The 19,796-nt window shown below is 45.1% G+C and overlaps 1 protein-coding gene across 6 annotated transcripts; it reads right to left on the reverse strand.

Annotated features, from left to right (window-relative positions):
* Nucleotides 1-61: 61 nt before the first annotated feature.
* On the reverse strand, nt 62-19,166 carry zfyve16 (zinc finger, FYVE domain containing 16). 6 transcript variants are annotated; one of them, XM_046374441.1, is made up of 19 exons: nt 18,945-19,166; nt 17,521-17,835; nt 15,484-15,593; nt 12,934-15,002; nt 12,247-12,343; nt 9,179-9,355; nt 8,943-9,082; nt 8,566-8,785; nt 7,991-8,113; nt 7,742-7,897; nt 7,437-7,661; nt 7,042-7,124; nt 5,832-5,936; nt 5,593-5,743; nt 5,405-5,485; nt 5,153-5,315; nt 4,580-4,682; nt 4,316-4,492; nt 62-4,220 (listed from the first exon to the last, which is right to left on the reverse strand). In XM_046374441.1, exons 3-19 carry the CDS (start codon nt 15,551-15,553, stop codon nt 4,062-4,064), a joined length of 4,299 nt encoding a protein of 1,432 aa, XP_046230397.1. In that variant the 5' UTR covers nt 15,554-15,593; nt 17,521-17,835; nt 18,945-19,166; the 3' UTR covers nt 62-4,061. The 6 variants fall into 6 exon arrangements, with proteins under 6 accessions (XP_046230397.1, XP_046230395.1, XP_046230392.1 ...); XM_046374439.1 differs by having other exon boundaries at nt 4,580-4,685; nt 15,484-15,589; nt 18,945-19,165; XM_046374436.1 differs by having other exon boundaries at nt 4,580-4,685; nt 18,945-19,165.
* Between the last annotated feature and the right edge of the window lie 630 nt (nt 19,167-19,796).

Here is a 19,796-nt window from a genome sequence, read left to right on the forward strand (position 1 = left end):
TTTGTGGGAGAAATCCGGGTTAAATTAATGGAGAACATGAGTAGAGAGAATACAAACAACATTTTTCATAAAACTCATTTTATTCTTTAAATACACAAGCTGTGGAGAAACTGATCAGGACCCAGATACCAGGTTCACCAAAATAAAGCTGGTGCTTATGAATAAATACATGAGTTACACAAAACAACACGTCTTAAAGCAGAAAAGAACTTCTCATTCTGACAAAGTGGAAAAGTGATCGATCATCACCCCCCCAGGAAGAAAATATTATGAACTATGGTATTTGTCCCCCAAAATCTTACAACAACAACTCCAGAGCAAACTGTCAAAATCATCGCGTTTGCAACACTCCAAAGTTCAAATTCAGAAAATAACGTGGTGTGTACTTTGTCGAGATCAATCAGCCGTCCACAAACTCCCTGCATGTTTGGAGGTTATTTGCACAGCAGATGAAACTTGTTGACTTGCCCCCATTTGAAGCTCAGATTCCCCCCGCAAACAGGAATCTGTCGACCGCTGCAAAAACTACCAAACTAAATCAGAAAGTGATTTTAACCTCCACTGCCAGACGCACGCAGGCCCGCAAACGGCAGCGTCTTTCAACGGGTTTGACGTCAGAGCTCTTTCTGTCTTTAAACGACTTTGTAAGCCGGTTCACGGGAGATGAAACCGCAGAGGAGAACTACGATGCTGTAGGAGTTTAACTTTCTGTCTGAAATCTTAAACGCTGACTTGTGAGAACGGCTCAAGACGTGACGTGGGAGGCTGCGCTTGAGCTCAGGGTGACTCGAGCTAAATGCTAAGTGCTTATAAATGCACCACAGTCAGCTAGTTTGCCTTTCTGGTGTTTACTAAACAGCCTTATGTGGCGGGCAGGTAACTCAGGTGACACTAAACCATCAGCTCAACGTTTTCTCTGCGCCTGTCAGTCAGAAACTCGGCCTGCTGATCATCCAGCAGCTGAACGCAGCTCTGAAATCACTGGGCATCCAGGAGCAGAGGAGCTCACTCCCAGCAGCTTCATGTGGTTAAAACTCACAAAAACAGCTCAGTTGCATCATATTTGCTGATTATTTTTTAAAGAGATTTATTACTCTGTGATTTCTACTAAATACCAGCTCTCTGAGCGTTAGCAAGTGAATGTGAAGCGGGTTAAAGTCAACACCCAGAGCTGCTTTTATTCTCTCTTCAGATTTTGTAATTGCATTTTGGAGTTTGACATTTTCCACCTTCTGCTTTGTTTTCTGGGATCAATTTGTTTTTGCTCTCGGTGCTCAGTGAGCTCTCCACACAAACGAATGTAGCCTATCAAAAATACGAACTCTTCAGATTGTTAAAACTTCTATACCAATGATTCCAAAAATAACTCTTCATTACTAATAACAAAAGAAAAGAAAGCAGAAATCTCTCTGCATACAATTCATCTTTTATACATTTGGACAAAGCTGAGTGACTGACCAGCGAGACTGCGGGACGCTCAGCTACATTAAACAGACGCTCTACTATCCGCACTATAAAGAGTTTTTATTTTAAGCACTTGTACTCAGAGGCTGGCAGTTCTGATCTTACTGTAAATTTGGCGGGAAAAGAAGAGAAGCTGGTGAAGAACGTTTAATCCTCCCGACGACCCGGGTTAAAACCCTACGTGACACTTCCTGTACACCCAACACAGTGAAAACCCTCAGAGCTGCCGGCTGTTTTCATGCTTCTAAAGTGCGTTAAAATACAAAACACGAGGCTCCTCTGATTCACTGTGTGCTGAAATACTTCGTGGGTTCACAGAGAACCAACAACAGATATATGTGTTTACATATTTGTTAATATTTTGGGAAATCCTCTTACTTACTTTGCACCATGCGTACAAAAACCGAAGCTTAAAAACAACAAGCTGTGGTTTTAAGGGGGGGTTTGTGCTGGACTAACATGTCATCATGTTAGGAATAAAACCAGAAGAAACAGCTCAGTTGAAAAAGCTCTGAAGCTCAGGATTTATCAGGAGGACAGCTGACAGAACTTCATTTGACTTGATTTAACTGCGATCTGTGCATCACTGATTTCCATAAAACCACAAAGTGTCGTTTTTTAACTTCAGTTTCTGTACAAACAGAAGATATAACGTGTTCATTACTGAGCTTTAGATGCTGGTAGACGGGCTAGCTCTTTCCCTCTGGTTCCAGTCTTTATGCTAGGCTAAGCTAAGTAGCAGCCGGCTGTAGCTTCATATTTAAATCAACAGAACGGCATCGGCCTTCTCTTTTAACTCTTTTCAAGAGAGTCACTAAGCATTTTTACCAGAATGTCAAACAGTTTAAACTTTCCAAAAAGCCTGTACATTTGAATATAACTGCAAAATCTTGAAAATAAAAAAAGGTGACCGAGATGACTTGCAAAATGCCATAAAATATGAAGTCAAAATCCCATCAACTGTGCAAAATATGATCATTTAACCAAGACTCAAACACTGAAGCAGACACATAAAGTGTTTTGAGGTGAAGACACATCAGTGGCATTTGATTTGGAGCTGGGAAACGCTAATCAGCAATCAAAGGCCGTTTTACTCGTAAGTCATCTTGGCAGAGACCGAAGGTAATCAAAACAAGAAGAAAGATAAAAAGTTCGATTAGATTTCAAATTAGTTTACTTTGTCATCTGATTATAGCTGAAACACCAAATTATACCCGTCATGTTCACCTTTTAGCTAAATAACTTGCTCCGTGTCTCAGAGCACAGCTTCATCTGAGCACAAAACAGGCCTCATGCTAGGAACATCCACACAAACAGGTGGGACCTCAGGTGACGCCTAAGCCTACAACAATCAGTTACAATTACAAACAAAGTTCACAAGTAATCCTCATGGCCAGCAGAGGACAAATACTTGTTGGAGTTAGGGATCGTGATCTGAATGAGCTTTTAGGCAAAATCTCTGTTCTCTTCACCAGATCACCAGCATCAGAGCAGCCAATGTTCTGCAAGCTTTGACAACTTTTCGCCCACTTTCACTGCCATATTTTGACATAAAAACAACTGAACGACCTCCTGCTGCGCCTGCTGACATCCTGTTGTGTTTTCATTTGATTTCAGGAGTTCTTCTTTTAACTCTTTGGTGACATTTTCATAAAATGAACCCATTAGTGTCCGCAGTAAATCCACTGAAGAGATCCAGTCAGAGAGTGAAAGCGCATCGCATGTTTCTCTTAACATTGGGAACATTGGGAGTGCTAAACCAAATGAGTCTATCAGTTTAGACATGCTCAATATGAGAAACCAAGAATTCTGATGTTGCCATGTGGAGCCACGTCTTGGCAGTTTCCACAGCAGATCTTGTGATCCAGCCTCCAACAGAAAAAAGCTGGTCTTTTCCTTCATATACTAAATGTTATCATTAATGGATCACACTCACTCACAAACTGAGCAGGTCACCACCAACAGTAATTATCATGTCTCAATCAGGCTGAGTTTGTTGAACCTGAACTGGTTCTTGCATGAGGCCCCACGTCTTCCTGTGCAGAATCATCTCAAACAAGCACATGAAATCAAAGTACCTTAAACGAGATGCGATTTCTTTTCATCCCTGCAGTGTCCACTTTGAGCAGCACCTGATCACACGAATCACCTCTGCAGTCAGCGACGTCCGTCTTTAATCATGTCTTCCAATGAGCCCATGTTAAAGTATAATAAATACATCCAAATGAGAGACGTTTGGACTGAGCGTCTGTGGGAAACATTCACTGAGATGCTCCGAGCCGACGGAGGCCAGCGGGGAGCCTGGAAGGCAGAGCACGAGGAAACAGTTTGAATAGTTTGGTTTTATTTGGTCGTGTTGTCGTATTCCTTGTTTAGTGTTTGGCTTCTTGTGTTAAAGCAGCTTTGGTGAGCACGAAACACAAAAACGCACAACGTGTCCGTTCACAGATGGTGCTGGTTTACCTCCCTGACCTCAGAGCGGCCATGTCGTGCTAGCTGAGCCGTTAGCACGTCCTGCGCCAATCAGCAGCTTCTCTTTCTGCGCTCAGCTGCCGTCTGCTTCGTGAGTTCGGTGTGTGTTAAGGTCTGCGTGTGCATTAGATAGTGTGTGTGATGTAGAAGGTGAACTCCATGTCCATGGCAGTCTGTGGCACACTGGCACTACCTCCATGGATGACTGGGATCAGAGCGCCGTCCAGCTCGTTCATGTAGCGCTGAGGAAGGAGGCGGCCTCCACAGCCGGCCTGGTACTCCACCTGAGAGCAAACACACACACCGACACACACTCACCACATGGATTCAACTGGACACTCTAAATGCTGTGCTGAAACACTGGTATATTTGTTTTTACCATATCAGCCTGAGTGGAGATGCGGAGGGAGAGCGAGTTGATGCCACTGGAGGTGAGAACGGCGAGGTGAGGCGTCAGGGCGCTGCAGGCGGCCGAAGCCATCTCTCTCTGAAACACGCTGCAGGACGACAGCACGGACGCGAGGCTGCAGTCTGGACTCTTGAGCTGATAGAACACCTGGAGGGACATTCACACGTTCACGCGACTGTCAGCTGGCTCTGAAGCTCACACTGTAAACAGCAGCTAATTAAAAAGAAAGTTCACCTCAGTGCACCTGATGGTGCGACCGTCAGACTCAAACTCGGCGTCCTGCAGCACCCTCACACTGTGGACTCCATCCAGAGGTCTCCCATCAACACCGCTGGTCCTGCTGCAGACGAGCAAACACAGACAGTCAAATCACTCGGACAACACGTCCAATCCCTTCAGAGCTCAGAGAAACTCCGGCTGTGTGTGCACTCACTTGGTTTTTGTCTTCATCAAAACCAAAAAAGTTCACATTTATGAGTTATTAGCAACGACAACGACAAACTCATCAAAGTGAAAAGAGTCTGAGGCCTATTTTAAGCTCGTTGAACTGCTTTTTAAAAAACTGTTTCTCTAAATTTGAACTTTAATGGATATTTTCACTTTGTAAAGTTTTGCTTTCTTGTTTGAGCTTTTTTTATTTTCATGCGCAGCTCCTCATTGGTTACGTAAAGTCAAACTACAGCTGGAGTTACTACACGTATGATCTGCTGGATTAACAAGTGTGTGTGGCATGATACCTGTGGACAGCTTGCACAGGAGTATGTACACTGTGTGCGTGTGTGTGTGTGCATGTGTGTGTGCAGTCACCCTGCGTTGACAGGCGAGCTCCAGTCGACCCAGCGGACGGTGACGTTTTCTCGCAGCTCCCCTCCGTCATTCCTGCCACAGGGTATGTGGAAGTCCGTCTGCTCCCTCAGGGCGGAGCGCAGAGCCTCCATGGTCTCTGGAGGGATCTGCACCATCAGCCCATCTGACACACAAACACAAAGTCCGGTTAGTCTTGGTTAGGCCTGGATGACGTTCTTCTTTTAGTCACGGTCCATAAATCAGTGACTTCACCTTCAACAATGCTGGACTTGGCGATGAAGCCTGACGAGGCTTTCAGGGCTCCATTGAACACCACAAAACTGGCTCCAGTCACTGTGATCAAACAGCACAGGTTAACTCTTCACATCATCTGAACATTTGCTGTTGTGCTCACTCCTCTTCTTTACTGTGTCCGACATGCAGCAGCGGTCCCGTCTCACCTGTGCGGGTCTTCCCGGGCATGCTGCTCGCCTGAGTCTGATAGTTTCCGTCCTCGTTCTGGAAACACACCAGGTGAGAGTCGGCCTCCGAGCTGAAACACGCCCCGATGCTGATGACGTGCTCGTTGGACGCATTTACCACCTTCTGCATCTGTAGAACACACAGCGCTCATCACTCACAGGGAACTCGTTTTATTTTCCCGTCAAGAGAAGTGGTCGATCCTTTCGTCCTGTCTCACCTCACTGAAGCTTCCTTTGGGAATGTCGATGTAGCTGTGGCCCATCTCCATGTGGATCCTCAGGCCGTCCACCACTGACAGGCTGTACTGGTAGTTCCTCAGGTCCTGTGGGGAAACAGCGCAGGGATACCAAACCACGTCAGCAAAACATTTAAACATTTGAAGTCTTTCTACGTTTGGCCGCACAAGGCGCCACTCAGGCCAGCGATAAAGATCCACTGCTGTTACTGCTGGCATTTCACTGTCAGAGCTTGTGTCAAATGAAGACATCTCAAATGTTTTTGCTGCTTGTTTCAGTTTGACTGTTTAGAAAAACTATGTAATATTAATACAGAAGAGAAGATAAGATGTGAGAAACATGGGGAGGTCGTGACGGTCAGCATGAGAGCATTTCCTCCTGGGACCAGGTAACAACGTGATTGTGGCACACATGAAATGTCAACCACAGTGACAGTCCATTTAATACTGAGGCTTTTTGGACGATGCATTTATTCATAAGTTTTACTGCAACATCTACATTCAGTGCAGAACTCACAGATTTAATGTTAACACGCAGGCCTCTGGGACTTTGCAGCTCACATGACTCTGTTAGAATCAGATGGCAGTGGGGTGAGTCTGAAGCCCTGAAGCTTTTTGGTACAAACAGAAGGAACGTTTCATAAGGCTTCATCACACTCCCTAATGAAGTCAATAAAGTCACGAATTTAGGATCAGAAGATAAACAGCAAACTCAAAACTGACCCCGAGAGGCAAAAAGCTGCTTCAAAGATCTTTCATCCAAAACCACAAAGACTGTGTGCAGTGCTGACGACACTGCCAGAGGTCAAAATGTTCATCGTGTGATCAAGCTGCATTTTGACATCCAGATTCATTCTGGTCTTTCTGACCACAGTCCCTACGTCTGTCTGGATCAGCTGTTCACAGTCACCGTTAGGAAAGAAAGCTTTGACACTTGTTTACAATCACACAGCCATGATGGTCTAATTTCCTTTTCTTTGAACTGGATGAAACCACAACAGTCCTCTGTGTCATGTGGGGAACAACCTCAAAGTAGAGAGTGATTAACAGCAGAGAGGACCCCCCTCCCCCTCAGCCACTTAATTAAAAGCAGTTTGATTTCAGAGGGATTAAGAAGCGAAGCAGTTGACTTTAGCTGTGGTAACACAGACGGAGGGCGACAGCATCCCTCTGCTGGTGATTTAGCACTTACAGCCAACAAATTCATGATGGTGTGTCCCGTCTCTCGATACACAGAGTCCCGAAAACGGACACTCGTCAGTGGTGTGGGATACACTGAAAAAGAAAAAATACAGAAATTACAGATTAGCGGCACATTATTTAATCCTCATCATCTATAAATTATAAACGGGCTGGTGAGTAAGGTTGGCTTTAAAGCATAAAATAACTGGTGGTTGTTTGCCTCCATCATCAGTCAAGTCTCAGTTTCCATCCCTGTCTGCCCAGACCCACATAATATCTGTCACATGGTGCAGCAACAACCACCCGAAGCTCAGTGAACCAGTGAGCTTGTGCTGGATGCTTCAAATGTGGATGCTGCTGCAGGGAAGCTACAGATCCTAAAACCACCAGAGCTGAGTAACACACCGCTGTATTCTGCTCCGAGCCGCAGAAGCAGCCTGAGGGGAAAGACTTTGGCCCAGGGCACCTCCAGTTTCTGGATGAGCAGGCCCACCAGGAAAGGCTGACGGGGGAGAGCGAGGCCATCTAGTGGCTGACAGGTGGGAGAGAAGAAGAGCATCCCAGCGTGGTCCTTACTGCCCAGAAAAGTGCTTGTGAAGGTCACATTATCCAGCTCATCCACAAACTTCCCTGTAACAGAAGAGAGTCATGCTGTGGGCTTCTCTTCTGTGAACAGAAACTCAGACTGAAGGCCTGTACGTGATGTCTACCTTTTTGAGCCTCCTGGTAAATGTTGAGATAGAGCGAGAAGAGGTCTTTTGGAAGAGCTTTTTCTTCTGGCAAATACTCCAACAAAAACACCAGCTCTCTCTGCCCCAGAGCCTGCAGCCCGTTAGAGCCAAAACACCAGCACTGCCGACTGCAGTCTGAGGATCAGACAGAAACACAGACCGTGTGGAGACATCCACGGTTCTCTTCAGGATGAAATCATCCAGTGACTTCAGATATAATCTACTCACATGTAACCAGTTTGACATTGACGAGCAGGTTGGCGTTCAGAACGAAGGTCAGAGGTCGGGGTCCTCCCTCCTCTAATAAGTGCAGAATCTGACATGGAGCAGGACATTCCTCAACCAGAACATCTGAAGAGAAAACACAGCAAGGCACATTTCAAGTTTCAAAATACGATACGCTGCTGGTTTCAGCCATCTGTTGAAGAGATGGTGTGTCACCAGGCACATGATGTGCGCACTCAGAGTCCTGTCCAGGAGCGGAGAGTCTCCCTACACGCTCACGTGCTGACCCAGTCTCCCTGTCCAGTTGACTCCTCACACTCTTGAGGCAGAGACTCAACAGACAAGTCAAGGATGCTACTTGGTAGGATGGACAAGACCCTTTCCCAGCATGCACAGAACATGTATTTTCAAAACAGGCTAGCGAGTGCGCATCATGGAGAAGGTCCCGTCTATGCACTCGTACCATGTGCATGTACCCGTTTTCCATGTGCACAGGGTCTGACAGGACTCAAATGAAAAACGTGAACAAATGAAATGAGCTATAAAACCACTGAAAGTACACGAAGATAAACACAAACCTCCTGCTTCATCCTCTCCAGTCATGATGAGCAGAGGAGGGAGTTCATCAGTGTTTTCTGGCAGCAGACTGGGAACCCTCTTCACAGAAGAACTGATTCCAGAGAGCAGGGCGTAGTCCCAGGGTCCAGACACTGGAGGTCGAACCACTTCTACAACTCCGGGGGCTTCAGGGGAGGAAGAGGAGCCACCGGGTCCAAGTTCTGACCCTGCTGAGTCAGGCTGAAATGACAGAGCCAGCTGTTGTATTTATCTCTTGATCTGTAGAAAACTCAGTCCAGTAAACAACAGTTAACACCCAGGGGAAGAAACAATTTTAAAAAAGAGTGAAACGATGAAGTCCTGAAGAGTCTGCTGTTTTGAAGCCGTGTGGTCTTACTGCTGTTTGGTCTGGAGTGACGCCACTGAACTCCTGGGAGCTCCTGCGGCTCGACACCGACAGCCTGGCTGTGTCTGCCACTTCTCCGTTGGGCAAGATGCCATCAGCAAACCACACGCGCTTCTGTTCACGAGGACAACCTGAAAACACACGGGAAATGTTTTCGAGGGTACGGGCCAGAAAAGTGGGCCAAGAGCAAAGTACAGACGTTGTACAGCATTTAAAAGAAGTCATACTGTCGTTGTTTGGGTGTTTGAGGACGGACACGGGCACCATGACGGTCGGCGGAGGAGAGTTCAGCGTGCCGGCGGCCCAGGCCTGCTGCAGAGGGGGGATGGTGCTGCAGTACTCAGATGGGACGTTGGGGTTCGGACTGGGACCCACAGGACTCATCATCCGCTCCAGGGCCTGGGCTACAAGAACAGAGATGTCACAGGTGGGTTAAAATGTTAGCACAAATTTCATCCATCGTTAACTCAAACTTCAGTCCTAATGGAATCAAGTTCCCACCCAAACATCCACCTACAACAACGAGGAGCAGCAGTTAGCGGTCAGTCATGGCATTTTGTCCCCTTTTTATAGCATCAAATAACTCATCAACACCAAACTTGTGACAAAAATGAAACTGAACAGAAAACCTAAATCATTTGGGTTTCTGTTTCCAAACCACAGGCAGCTGCTCTCAGCTTCGACGGGCCAGTTGTAGTCTAGTTAGCCATCTAGGTGGTCCGGCTTAATGTCGCATGCTAAGAGGCCCTGGACCACATTACACCCCGTCTTATTCCTTCATTTTATCCGGTTAAACTCTTGAGTCTCTTCTTTTCGTCAAACTATTTATGTTGGCGCCAAAGTATCAGACGTGTTTGAAAATAACTGTTTCTCTGGTGTTTATCTTTAAAAAGTTAATTTTAGACAGCCAGACTTTTTCACAGACGTTTTTTGTTGTTGTTGTTGTTGTTGTTGAAGGATTGTGAAGACAGTATCTCTGCCTGAAGCGACTGATGACGACGATCGCTCTTTTGAGCCAAGTGATCAGATGTCAGATCAGATAATGCAGACGTGGAGCATGACTGTGCTCGCTCGGAGGACACAAGCTTGACAGAAAAACATGTTGACCACAAGGCCCTGACTGATGACTGTAGTGACTAATTTGTGTTTGGAAACTGCCTATGGAGCAACACGACATTGTTCTCAGTAAAACGACTGCAAAAAGCTTGCTTTATGTGGTTCAGTCACACATTTATGGATTCATTTTATCCCAGACACACTAAAAATCTGAATGACAACTTCGCTTCACAGAGTGCTGATGGATGAAGGTTATGCTTTCTCAGTCTTCCGGTTGCACTCAGACAGAAAATGCTGATGTTGCACAGGTCGACATCATATTGATTACGCATCATAGATCTTTATCGATCTGTTTTGTACCGACAACGATTAAAGTGTGGCTTAGAGAGTTCAGGAACACAGCCACATCAGGAGGAAGCACACAGCAAAGACGTTGACATAATTCAGACCCTTGTTATAACAGAAAAAGTCACGTTAGTCAACACGGCATCGCTGCGAGGAGAGTCAAAGCACCTTGTTCCGCAAGCAGAGGATGACAAGGCACAAAAACAGCTAATTACAGCCAGCGGTGACCCCATTGTCACTAATATACACAGATTATAAACACTGATGCATCTTACCTCATCGTCCTCTCTGCTAAAACCAAACCAGTCCACATCATATCTGACTTCAGACGCTCTCATCACCGCTTTCCTGCTCCTCGCTTATTTCCATCTGTTATTAGCCGCAATAGCCTGTTAGCTTTAGGCTGGAGTGTGAGCGGTTAGCCTCACATGCTGCTCACCATACTGATATGAGAGATGGAGAGCAAAGGGAGGGAAGGAAAAAGAGAGAGAGTGAGAGAGAGAGAGAGAGAGAGAGAGAGAGAGAGCAAGGTGACGGAGAGGAGAGAAGGATCGCATCCCAGCGCTCCAGCATCCACCGGCCACAAAAAGTGGATCACCTCCTTCTCTTTCGTCTTAATTTAGACATCGTGTGCAAGCGTCACATGTCTACTGCATTAGGCGGGTGCTACTCCACACACACACACACACACACACACACACACACACACACAATCAAGGACAAATGCCAGTGCCCTGCTATAACTCTCCTCCCTCCCTCCATCCACCAGGCTGCAGTCTTTAACTATAAAAAGGTTCCTCTCTGAAAAGCCTTTTACCATCAAAGCCGACAGGCACGCCACAAAGACATCTGAACTGAAATCAGTTTTTACACTGTGCAAACTGAGAGACACAAACATTCTGTTAAACAGACACAACTCTTTAAATGAACGATTGAATTTTTAATCACGCTCAGAAAGCTGTGGAATAAAAAGCCCCTGAGCCTGTTTGTACAGAGCGGTTTTTGTACTTCGTTCCTTAAATATTCATCAGCTGCATAATGAAAATTTTACTGTGATGTTAGTTTTAATGACCACTGGTGACATCTGTCTGTCAGCCAAAAAGAATGAGAAAAAAAAACAAAAAAAAACCATCCATCATATGTTAACTAATTCCTCATATTTACTGGATAACGTGTGATATTATTACAATAAGAGATTGATTTTTTTTGATTTTTCAACAGTCAGTTCAGCAATAATCAGGAATGTGATGTAATGTTATGAAATTTTCTTTTAAATTACATTATTAGCCACCTGATCCATCATTTCTCAAAAAATATTGATAATGCAGCAATAAAGTGTCATGTATATTGATTAAAAGATGTTTTCATTGAGTTATGGGGCAAAACATAAAAGCTTTCGGTCACGATACTGGAGAATTACCATCGAACTGTTGAAAGCTCATTTTCCTGTTATTTCTACCTGATCCTCCACTTTAAAACCTGTATTCATCTCACAACATCAGCAGCCAACAGCACCTCAGAAAAGCAGGGACACGCCCTCTTCTGAAAGCACAGTCTTCTAATGCTGGGTCCCTGCAGGAGATGCACACACATAAATAATGTGAGCACACGCCGCAGCTTCGTCCCATTTCAGAGTCGGTCAATAATTCACAGCTGGTCAGAACCCACGTTGAAAGACTAAATGCTTTCGTGAAATGACTCTCAGTTAACATCAAACAACTCCCAAACGGCTGTGCACGTCTGACATCAGTCATTCAGTCATTCTGCAGTGCTAAAATACTTCCCCTTGACGTGAGCTCAGAGTGAGTCTTTGCTCACATGACTGCAGAAATATGTGGAAGTGAATCTCTGGAGGCTGAGCCAGATCTAGGATCAGACCAAAACAGGTACTTACCTCTGTTTATGGTATCGAAGCAGACGACACACACGCGAGCCTCTTTCTCCAAGTACTTCAGCTTAGACTTCCTGTTGCAGCACACGGCACAGTAGACCTGCCACAGGGGAGAGAAGACAACAGTGACCGGAGAGCAACACATTCACATGCATACGAAAACAATAAAGCATTTGCAGGACATCTGAACATGTTTGTCTGTCCTGGCCCTGAACAAGTCATGATGGAAACAGTAAAAACAGTCCTCTCTCTATTGCTTGTAATCACCGGTCTTTAAAGGACTTAGCTCCATCTTTAGGACACGCAGCCCAGTATAGACGAGCTGAAAAAAAACAAACTGCTGAGTCATGCCCTGCGCGACCATGAATCCACTCTACTCTATTTGGTTTTAATCTCTTTTACTGAACTATTTCTGAAACACACACACTTTCATTTCACTTCACACCAGATGTTAAGCATTGAAAACAAAAAATGCAATTCTCACTGCACTGTAGTGTGCAGAAAATACAGGCCACACAATCAGTCTGGCTGATTAACTGCCATTTATGTCAGAATGTGGACCCTACGGCAGCTAATGGCTGCACAGGTACACACAGATTTGCTGAGGTTTTCTAGTCTCACATGTCTAAATATTCTAGGGGTCTCGACTGTTGGTGGTACAAAACCAGATACCTGGTTGGTGATGCCTACCTTTCCACAGGCTCGACAGTGATGCCTCCTCTTGGTGAAAGTGAACCTCTGGTAGCAGTTCATGCAGTTTGGAGCTTCAGAGTCTGGGACCCAAGCGGGCTGCCTGCTCCCCAGCTCCTCCACTCCCTCTCTCTTCCAGTTCACCGACCTGGCACCATCTGCGGATGGCTCCCCGGGGTAAGGTGGGGGCTCTGAGAGCTCATCACATCCCACACTGTACTCCTGATGATCCTGAGTGGCGTATATAGGGCTCAAATCCCTCAAGCTGGAATGCTCCTCTGTAAGACCAGGTCTAGTAGGTGAAGTCTCTTCGTCCTCTGCTGTACCTGGCACTTTGGCAGAACCACTGAGCACCTGGGCCTGCTCCTCTCCTTCCTCTCCTGCTGGTGGAGATCTAGCAGTTTGGCAGTGTAGCTGTTTAGGTCTTGCACCTCCATAGGAGGGCTGCTGGTCAGGGCTACTGCTGTGCTGGGACTGGAAAGTGTTGCTGGTCGAAGAATGGCTTACTCCAGAGGCGAGTTCTGGCTCTTCTTGGCAGGAGTCGTGCAACAGCGTTGGAGCACCAGGGTTTAAACTTCCTTCTACAGGGACACACATTGATCTGTCGCTTTCAGTAGAAGCCAGACCCTCTAGGTCCTCCCGTCTGCCTCTACCACAGCTCCTCGGTTCCTCTTCCACCAGCCTGCCCTCCAGATCTCCATTTGATTCTAAGAGACTCTCAGGTTCCGTAAAATCTCCAGAACTGGTGCAATAAGAGACCCTGTCACCCTGCTCTGCTTCTGTGTGCGCCTGCAGGAATGCATCCAACTCCTCGTCCGTAACCAGCAGCTCGGCCTGATCACTCTCAGGCAGGTATTCAAAGCCAAACTCAGGAGGATCGACTGGGCTGGGTTCCGGGCGATCACAAGCGGCGAAGTCTGTAGAGGGGACAGCAGCAGCAGGTTTGAGACAGAAATGCTGGACCTCTTGAGACGCCCTGCCCTCTGCAACATGCTGAGACACAGAAACTGATGGGTCAACAGCCTCTTCAAAAAGGGACTTGTCCTCCCTGGCTTCCAGAGTTGACATGGAGTCTGCCTCCGTGCTCTCAGAGACGTCTGCCTCGTCACACTGCTCTGCAGCCTTCCCCGACTCCTCTGCGGTGGACTGGGGGTTCACCAGAGCTCCACACATGGACACAGCTAAGGGCAGGCAGGATAAGCCAACTGGTTCGCTGTCCGAGGCCCCTGACTTCAAACCCACAGGAGACTCTGCATCACCTTTATCTGAGGCTCCTTCTGACTTGTCCTCATTATCCCCCCCGACTTCAGCAGGCAGAGGGTCCTGCGGTTCACAGTGGTCTGAGGAGTCCCCCTCCTCCTCGTCAGCTGACTCGGTGGTCCTTGGTGACAGTGAACCGTCTGTGGACTCGCAGCCTCTCTCCACTGCGGCAGGAAGGATGACATCCAGCAGACTGAGCGAGGCAGAGTATTCACCAATCTGCTCGTGGGAGTCCAAGCCCAGCAGCTCGTCTTTGCCCGCGGAGCCTGGCTCCTCGCTGGCGTCCCTACAGCCAGCACTTTGGTTTGGCTGTCTATGCTCCTCCACAGCTCCTGCAGTGACCACAGGGCTGTCAAAGTCTACAAGCAGCACCGCCTCCTCCTCCTCCTCCTCCTCCTCCATTTGCTTCTCCACCACGTCCAGCTCACTGAATGCATCATGGCTGTTGGCCCTGACCAGGATGGCCGAGCTCGTGTCATTCACAAGGTCGCACACCGGTTTCAGAGCTCTGTCCGGGCAGGGAGGAGCTGAGCTCTTAGCTGGCCCACGATCCACAGACGAGAGAAGGTCCACAGTGGTGAGAGGCTGACCTTTAACCTCTCTGTCATCACTGCAGCGGTTATGATTGCTGGAGCTGTCAGGACAGCTGGTGGCAGATCCATAATGAAGAGAACTGAGATCAGGGAGGTTTGGTGGCACACTGGATGGCTCTGAGGGTAAACCCTGAGAGCCCAGTGAGCCCAGTGAGCCCAGTGAGGAGAAGGGGTACACAGAGGGCTTCAAGAAAACTGATTTGCAATCAAGTTCCTCTGTTTAAAAAAAAAGAACAAGAACAAAACAAATTAAAATTTGGATTCTTTATTTTTCAAACAAAAGTTGACAGAGCATTAAACCATTGATCTGTTGATCTTTAAAATCCCGTGGTGTAACAATGACACAGCTGTCAGTGCTGTGCTGAAATGTTCAAATCAAACATCAAATCAAAACACGGATTTGAAGAATCTGGAAATCTCTTGTCAATACCAACCAGTCCGATAAAAAACATTTTTAAGCAAAAACATTTCCAGCTTCTCAAATGTGAGCAAGTGGTGCTTTTCTGTGTTTTTTTTTATTTTTGTGAATTAAACAACTTTCATTTTTGAACTTGTGGTCAGACAATACAGGGGATTTCAAAATTTCAACCTGGGCTCTGTGAGATTGTTAATTGTCTCTTTCTGGACCTTTAACAGCCCAAACGATTCATCAAGAAAACAACAAACTAATTAATGAATAATGTTACACAATTCTTACCAGTATTGAGCTCAAAGTCATCGAGTAGTTTGTCCAGATCACATACAGCTGCCTTGAAGAAGCTGTCCATGCTGGGCTAAGTCAGAGGGCCCTTAACGCCCCACCACTTCCTAAAAAGAAAACAGACTTGTTGTAATAGCAGAAAAGGAAACGTCATATTTATTCATTCCTGTATCGTCACCGTAAGCAGCGTAAAAATCTCCTTAAGAGCCAGAATCTGGGTCAGTTCTTGACACATTAACCCAGTGTGTTGCCTCACTGTACAAGCAGCAGAGCAGTCTGTGTATCTCTATAGCAACAGCTGTAAGAATTAACGCAAACAAAACAAGGTCAGACATGAAAAATTACAGCTATACCAAATAAATATTTATGCGAAATCAATCATTTTGCCTTACGACAGGAGGTGTTTCAGGTTGCCAACATAGTCAGGCTTCAAAGTATGAACCACACCTTAAACCTGTATAAATATTTACTTGAAGTTCACCGACGATGACACACAAGCACTTACAGCTGCTGCTGACAGGCCAGATGAAGTTTGGGGTTTTTTAATTTTAGTTTTGGGTCGTATTATAAACATCTTGCTTTAGCAACAAAGTTCATCCATATTAGGTACCTATGCTGATAAGTGATGAAGCACTGAATGAAATACAACTTTCAGTCATCTGTACTTTGAGTATTTCCACTTCCTGCTACTTTATACATCCAACTGTTCTGGCTTCACTTTTGGGGAACTCTCAAGTTGTCCATCCTTATATACAATCAACAGCAGTGAGAGAGAGAGAGAGAGCGAGAGAGAGAGAGAGAGAGAGAGAGAGAAAGAGAGAGAGAGAGAGAGAAAGAGAGAGAGAGAGAGAGAGGAGGCTGCATCGAATACCAGATCTGATTATCACTCCATGCCTAACCAAAATGTTTTGATTAGGCAAAATTATCAAACATTAGCAAACAATTGTCAAACAGCTTCTGAAAGGCTGACAAGATTACAGGAACTGAAGAACACAACATCTCTGGTTAAACCAGCTGCATCGCAGATTGACTGTCACCAGTATCCTCACACAGACCAGTTTCACAGCCAACACATCGAGATGCATCACGTGACTCTTTCTTCCCATCCCTCAACACCTCATCATTAATGTTTCCTGCCATCACCAACTAATTGACTTCTTCTGGCTAAAAAATGGGTTTATCCTGACTATGCAGCTTCTGAATCTATTATCATTATAAAACAATATAAAATGTGGAGGTTTGAACACAGCCACTTGAGAGCAAAGTCATGACTCTCCCTCCCCATGTTATCACGAGTCACACGGTCTGGTTTCAATGGCCTGCAGCTCTTTGGCTGAGCAGACTACAGTATGTGCGGCATGAATTAAAGGAAGTATTTATAGCTTGAAAAACAATGAGATACAATAGTCTCATGTCCTTATCTTCACATCTGTGCAATGAAGAGAGAACACCTGCATGAGCGATCCACAGTACGAATGTGTATTGATAATGTGCTGTCTGCCTGCAGTTAACACTCAGAGCTAACACGACGACTCTCAAGGACCTTCATGTCTCTGGAGATGCAGTCTGTTGTCACGTCCACAGTAAGACAAAGAGGTAAAGGAGACCAGACATGTTCTCATGTGAGTTTAGCTCGCTTCACTTCCTCAAGTAAAGGTCCATAGATCGAATCAAGATTAAGAAAACTACTGACCTGACGAGGGATTCACAATATTTCATTTCTGCACATATTTTCCAAGTCTATGCATGCACAGAACATCAACAGTCAGGTCTCTCCTATGGTGGGATTAACATATTACTAACATGTTACCTATATAGGTCTGCTCTTGTGATGTCCCACTGACAGTCAACTGCTCAGTCAATAGTGTGTGTCATGTGCACATAACTAACTCAGTTAAGGTCAAAATGGCAAATTTCACTTGCAGACTTGTGTGCAGAAACCAACTTATATAGACTCTACAACAGTTAATAAAGAGTCAGCAGGCTGGAGTGTCTGCACTACACAAAGCACACTAAAGAAGAAACTGTCGAGACCTCGTTTTCATACAAGTCACTGTCTGTCGCTGAAGTGTAGCAAAATAACTTGTTCCTTCCTGGTCCCTCAGCAACTTTGTTTGCACCACTGTGTCACACAGTGACTGGCAACCATGATGGCCGAAAATGAATGTGAGAATGAGGAAGTCAGTCTTAAAAAACATTCACAGCCATAAATCAAAATATGCACTTAAAATAATCTGGCGTTACCAGCTGTTAGTCATCTGCTGTTGTAGCTATGATTCTACAACTTTCATAAAAAGCACCACTATCACCTGCGGTCAGGTGACAGGTAGGACTCCGTGGGAGAGGAGACTGTGAAGTGATTGGGTAAACTGTACAAACGTGCAACGTACCTGACAATAACACACGTTATGGCTGGAGGTGGAAGAAATACTGATGTTTTACTGAAAGTAGTGATGACACTCTGAAGAAAATACTCTACTATTAAAAGTAATTCAGAATTTCACCTCAGGGAAGGTACAGAAGAATAATGAGCAATATGTACTTTGTGTCAAAGTGCATGCAGTGGGGCACAGTAGCCCCTTTGAGACTGATTTAATATGCATCGTATCATCAGAAACTTATTACTGAGGCATTCACATTTAAGTAGCATTTAAACATCGCGCATTGCATTCTAAGTTAGTTACTGCGCTATATTTAAAATCATAATCTGCAGAGTAAACAGCAACTGCTTTTGGACAAATGCAGTGAAGTAAAAACAAACAAACAAACAACATCTCTAGCTGCAATGTAATTGAGTATAAGTTTAAGTAGTATAAAAGTAATACAGTACTTAGTCTGTCTAAACACTGTAAGATCGCCGGGTTAAACACCAGGTTATAGATTTACAGGTGAAATCCGGGATCAGGTCACAGCTATACCCTTGTGAACCCGATGGCAGCTCTACGCTAACGGTTATGAAGTATTTAACAGTTTTTGTTTTATCTTGACATGAGGATCGTTTGACTTAATGTCAACTCACTGTCACACTGCACAAGACTCTACGTACGGCGAAAAGGCAGCTTTTCAACACTGAAGTGAAAAGGCTGTCAACCGTGTGCCGTTTAAAACCTTTAAAAATGACCAAAAACAGGCTAACGAGGAAAAATAGCACAGCAGTTAGCGAACGATACACATTAAAACTCCAGCGTTAGCAAGTTAACATTAGCAACTAACATTTCACCACAACAAACACACTTAACTCTTAGTTTGAGCGCTAATCATAGGGCTGCCTGTGGCTAACTGCTTAAGACTCTTCAACAGAAGCCGTCAATAAACAGATTGCTGTTTGTCACCTGCAATTAGCGTGATTAAAGCAGGTGTAGCTAAAGTTAACTGTAGCCTGTTAGTTACTACTGAACGCGTTAGCCGGCTAATGTAGCTAGCCGTTGGTTGACCTGGTTTGTCTCTGAATTCCTCACCAACACTGTTTTATTCCATTACCCCGACGCCGTGCTGAACGATTATTCCCATCCTCCCATCTAAACCAGGATCAGCCGTCTTCTCATTATCTTACAGGAAGGTTAAAGTTGTCTGGGAAGCTAGCTTCTGGATTAGTTTTATTGGAGATGTGTAAAATTCTCCACTCAAGCGGCCATCTTGAACAGACTGTCGGGAGGTCGCAGGATCTGCTCAGCCACAGTGCTGGAAAACCAGTCTGACATGTAATTTCTCTGTATACAAAACTACAATTATTCGGAATTATAGTTCTGATAAAAGCCGGTAATTTACTTCTTCAAGACAGCCGTAAATCATTTATTTACACACTCATTATAGCGAATGACAACACTGACGTTTCTTTACAGGCGTCTAATATATCCATGTACATTAAGTTTCAAATATGTTTTTTCCTAAGAAATGTAAATATTTCATGAACATGATGTTCATGAACCAGTTTTTTTGTGGTAAACTCACATTCAGTGCAGTGCTTCAGTACATATACTAAGTAAAATGTTGACTTGCACTCGACTAAAATATAACAACACTTTGTTTTTATTTTCACAAGCTGAACTAAAAAGTTTAAGACTTTTTTTTATGCACGAACAAGATATTTCTCTCAGATTTTATCCACAAATTCACATTAATGAGCACTTCTCCTTTGCCAAGATAAGCCATCCACCTGGCAGGTGACGCATTTCAAGATGCTGAATAAACATCTGGCTGGTTGTAGCTTATGGTGCCCTACCTTAGCATGTCAGACATATAATCATCTAATCTTACTAAGGCGAAGTGCAAGGACTTTTTCTTTTGTAATCAGAAATTTAAATTTGAGT

The sequence above is a fragment of the Scatophagus argus genome, chromosome 20 (genome assembly GCF_020382885.2).
Source record: "Scatophagus argus isolate fScaArg1 chromosome 20, fScaArg1.pri, whole genome shotgun sequence".
In the NCBI taxonomy this organism is placed as follows: Eukaryota; Metazoa; Chordata; class Actinopteri; family Scatophagidae; genus Scatophagus; species Scatophagus argus.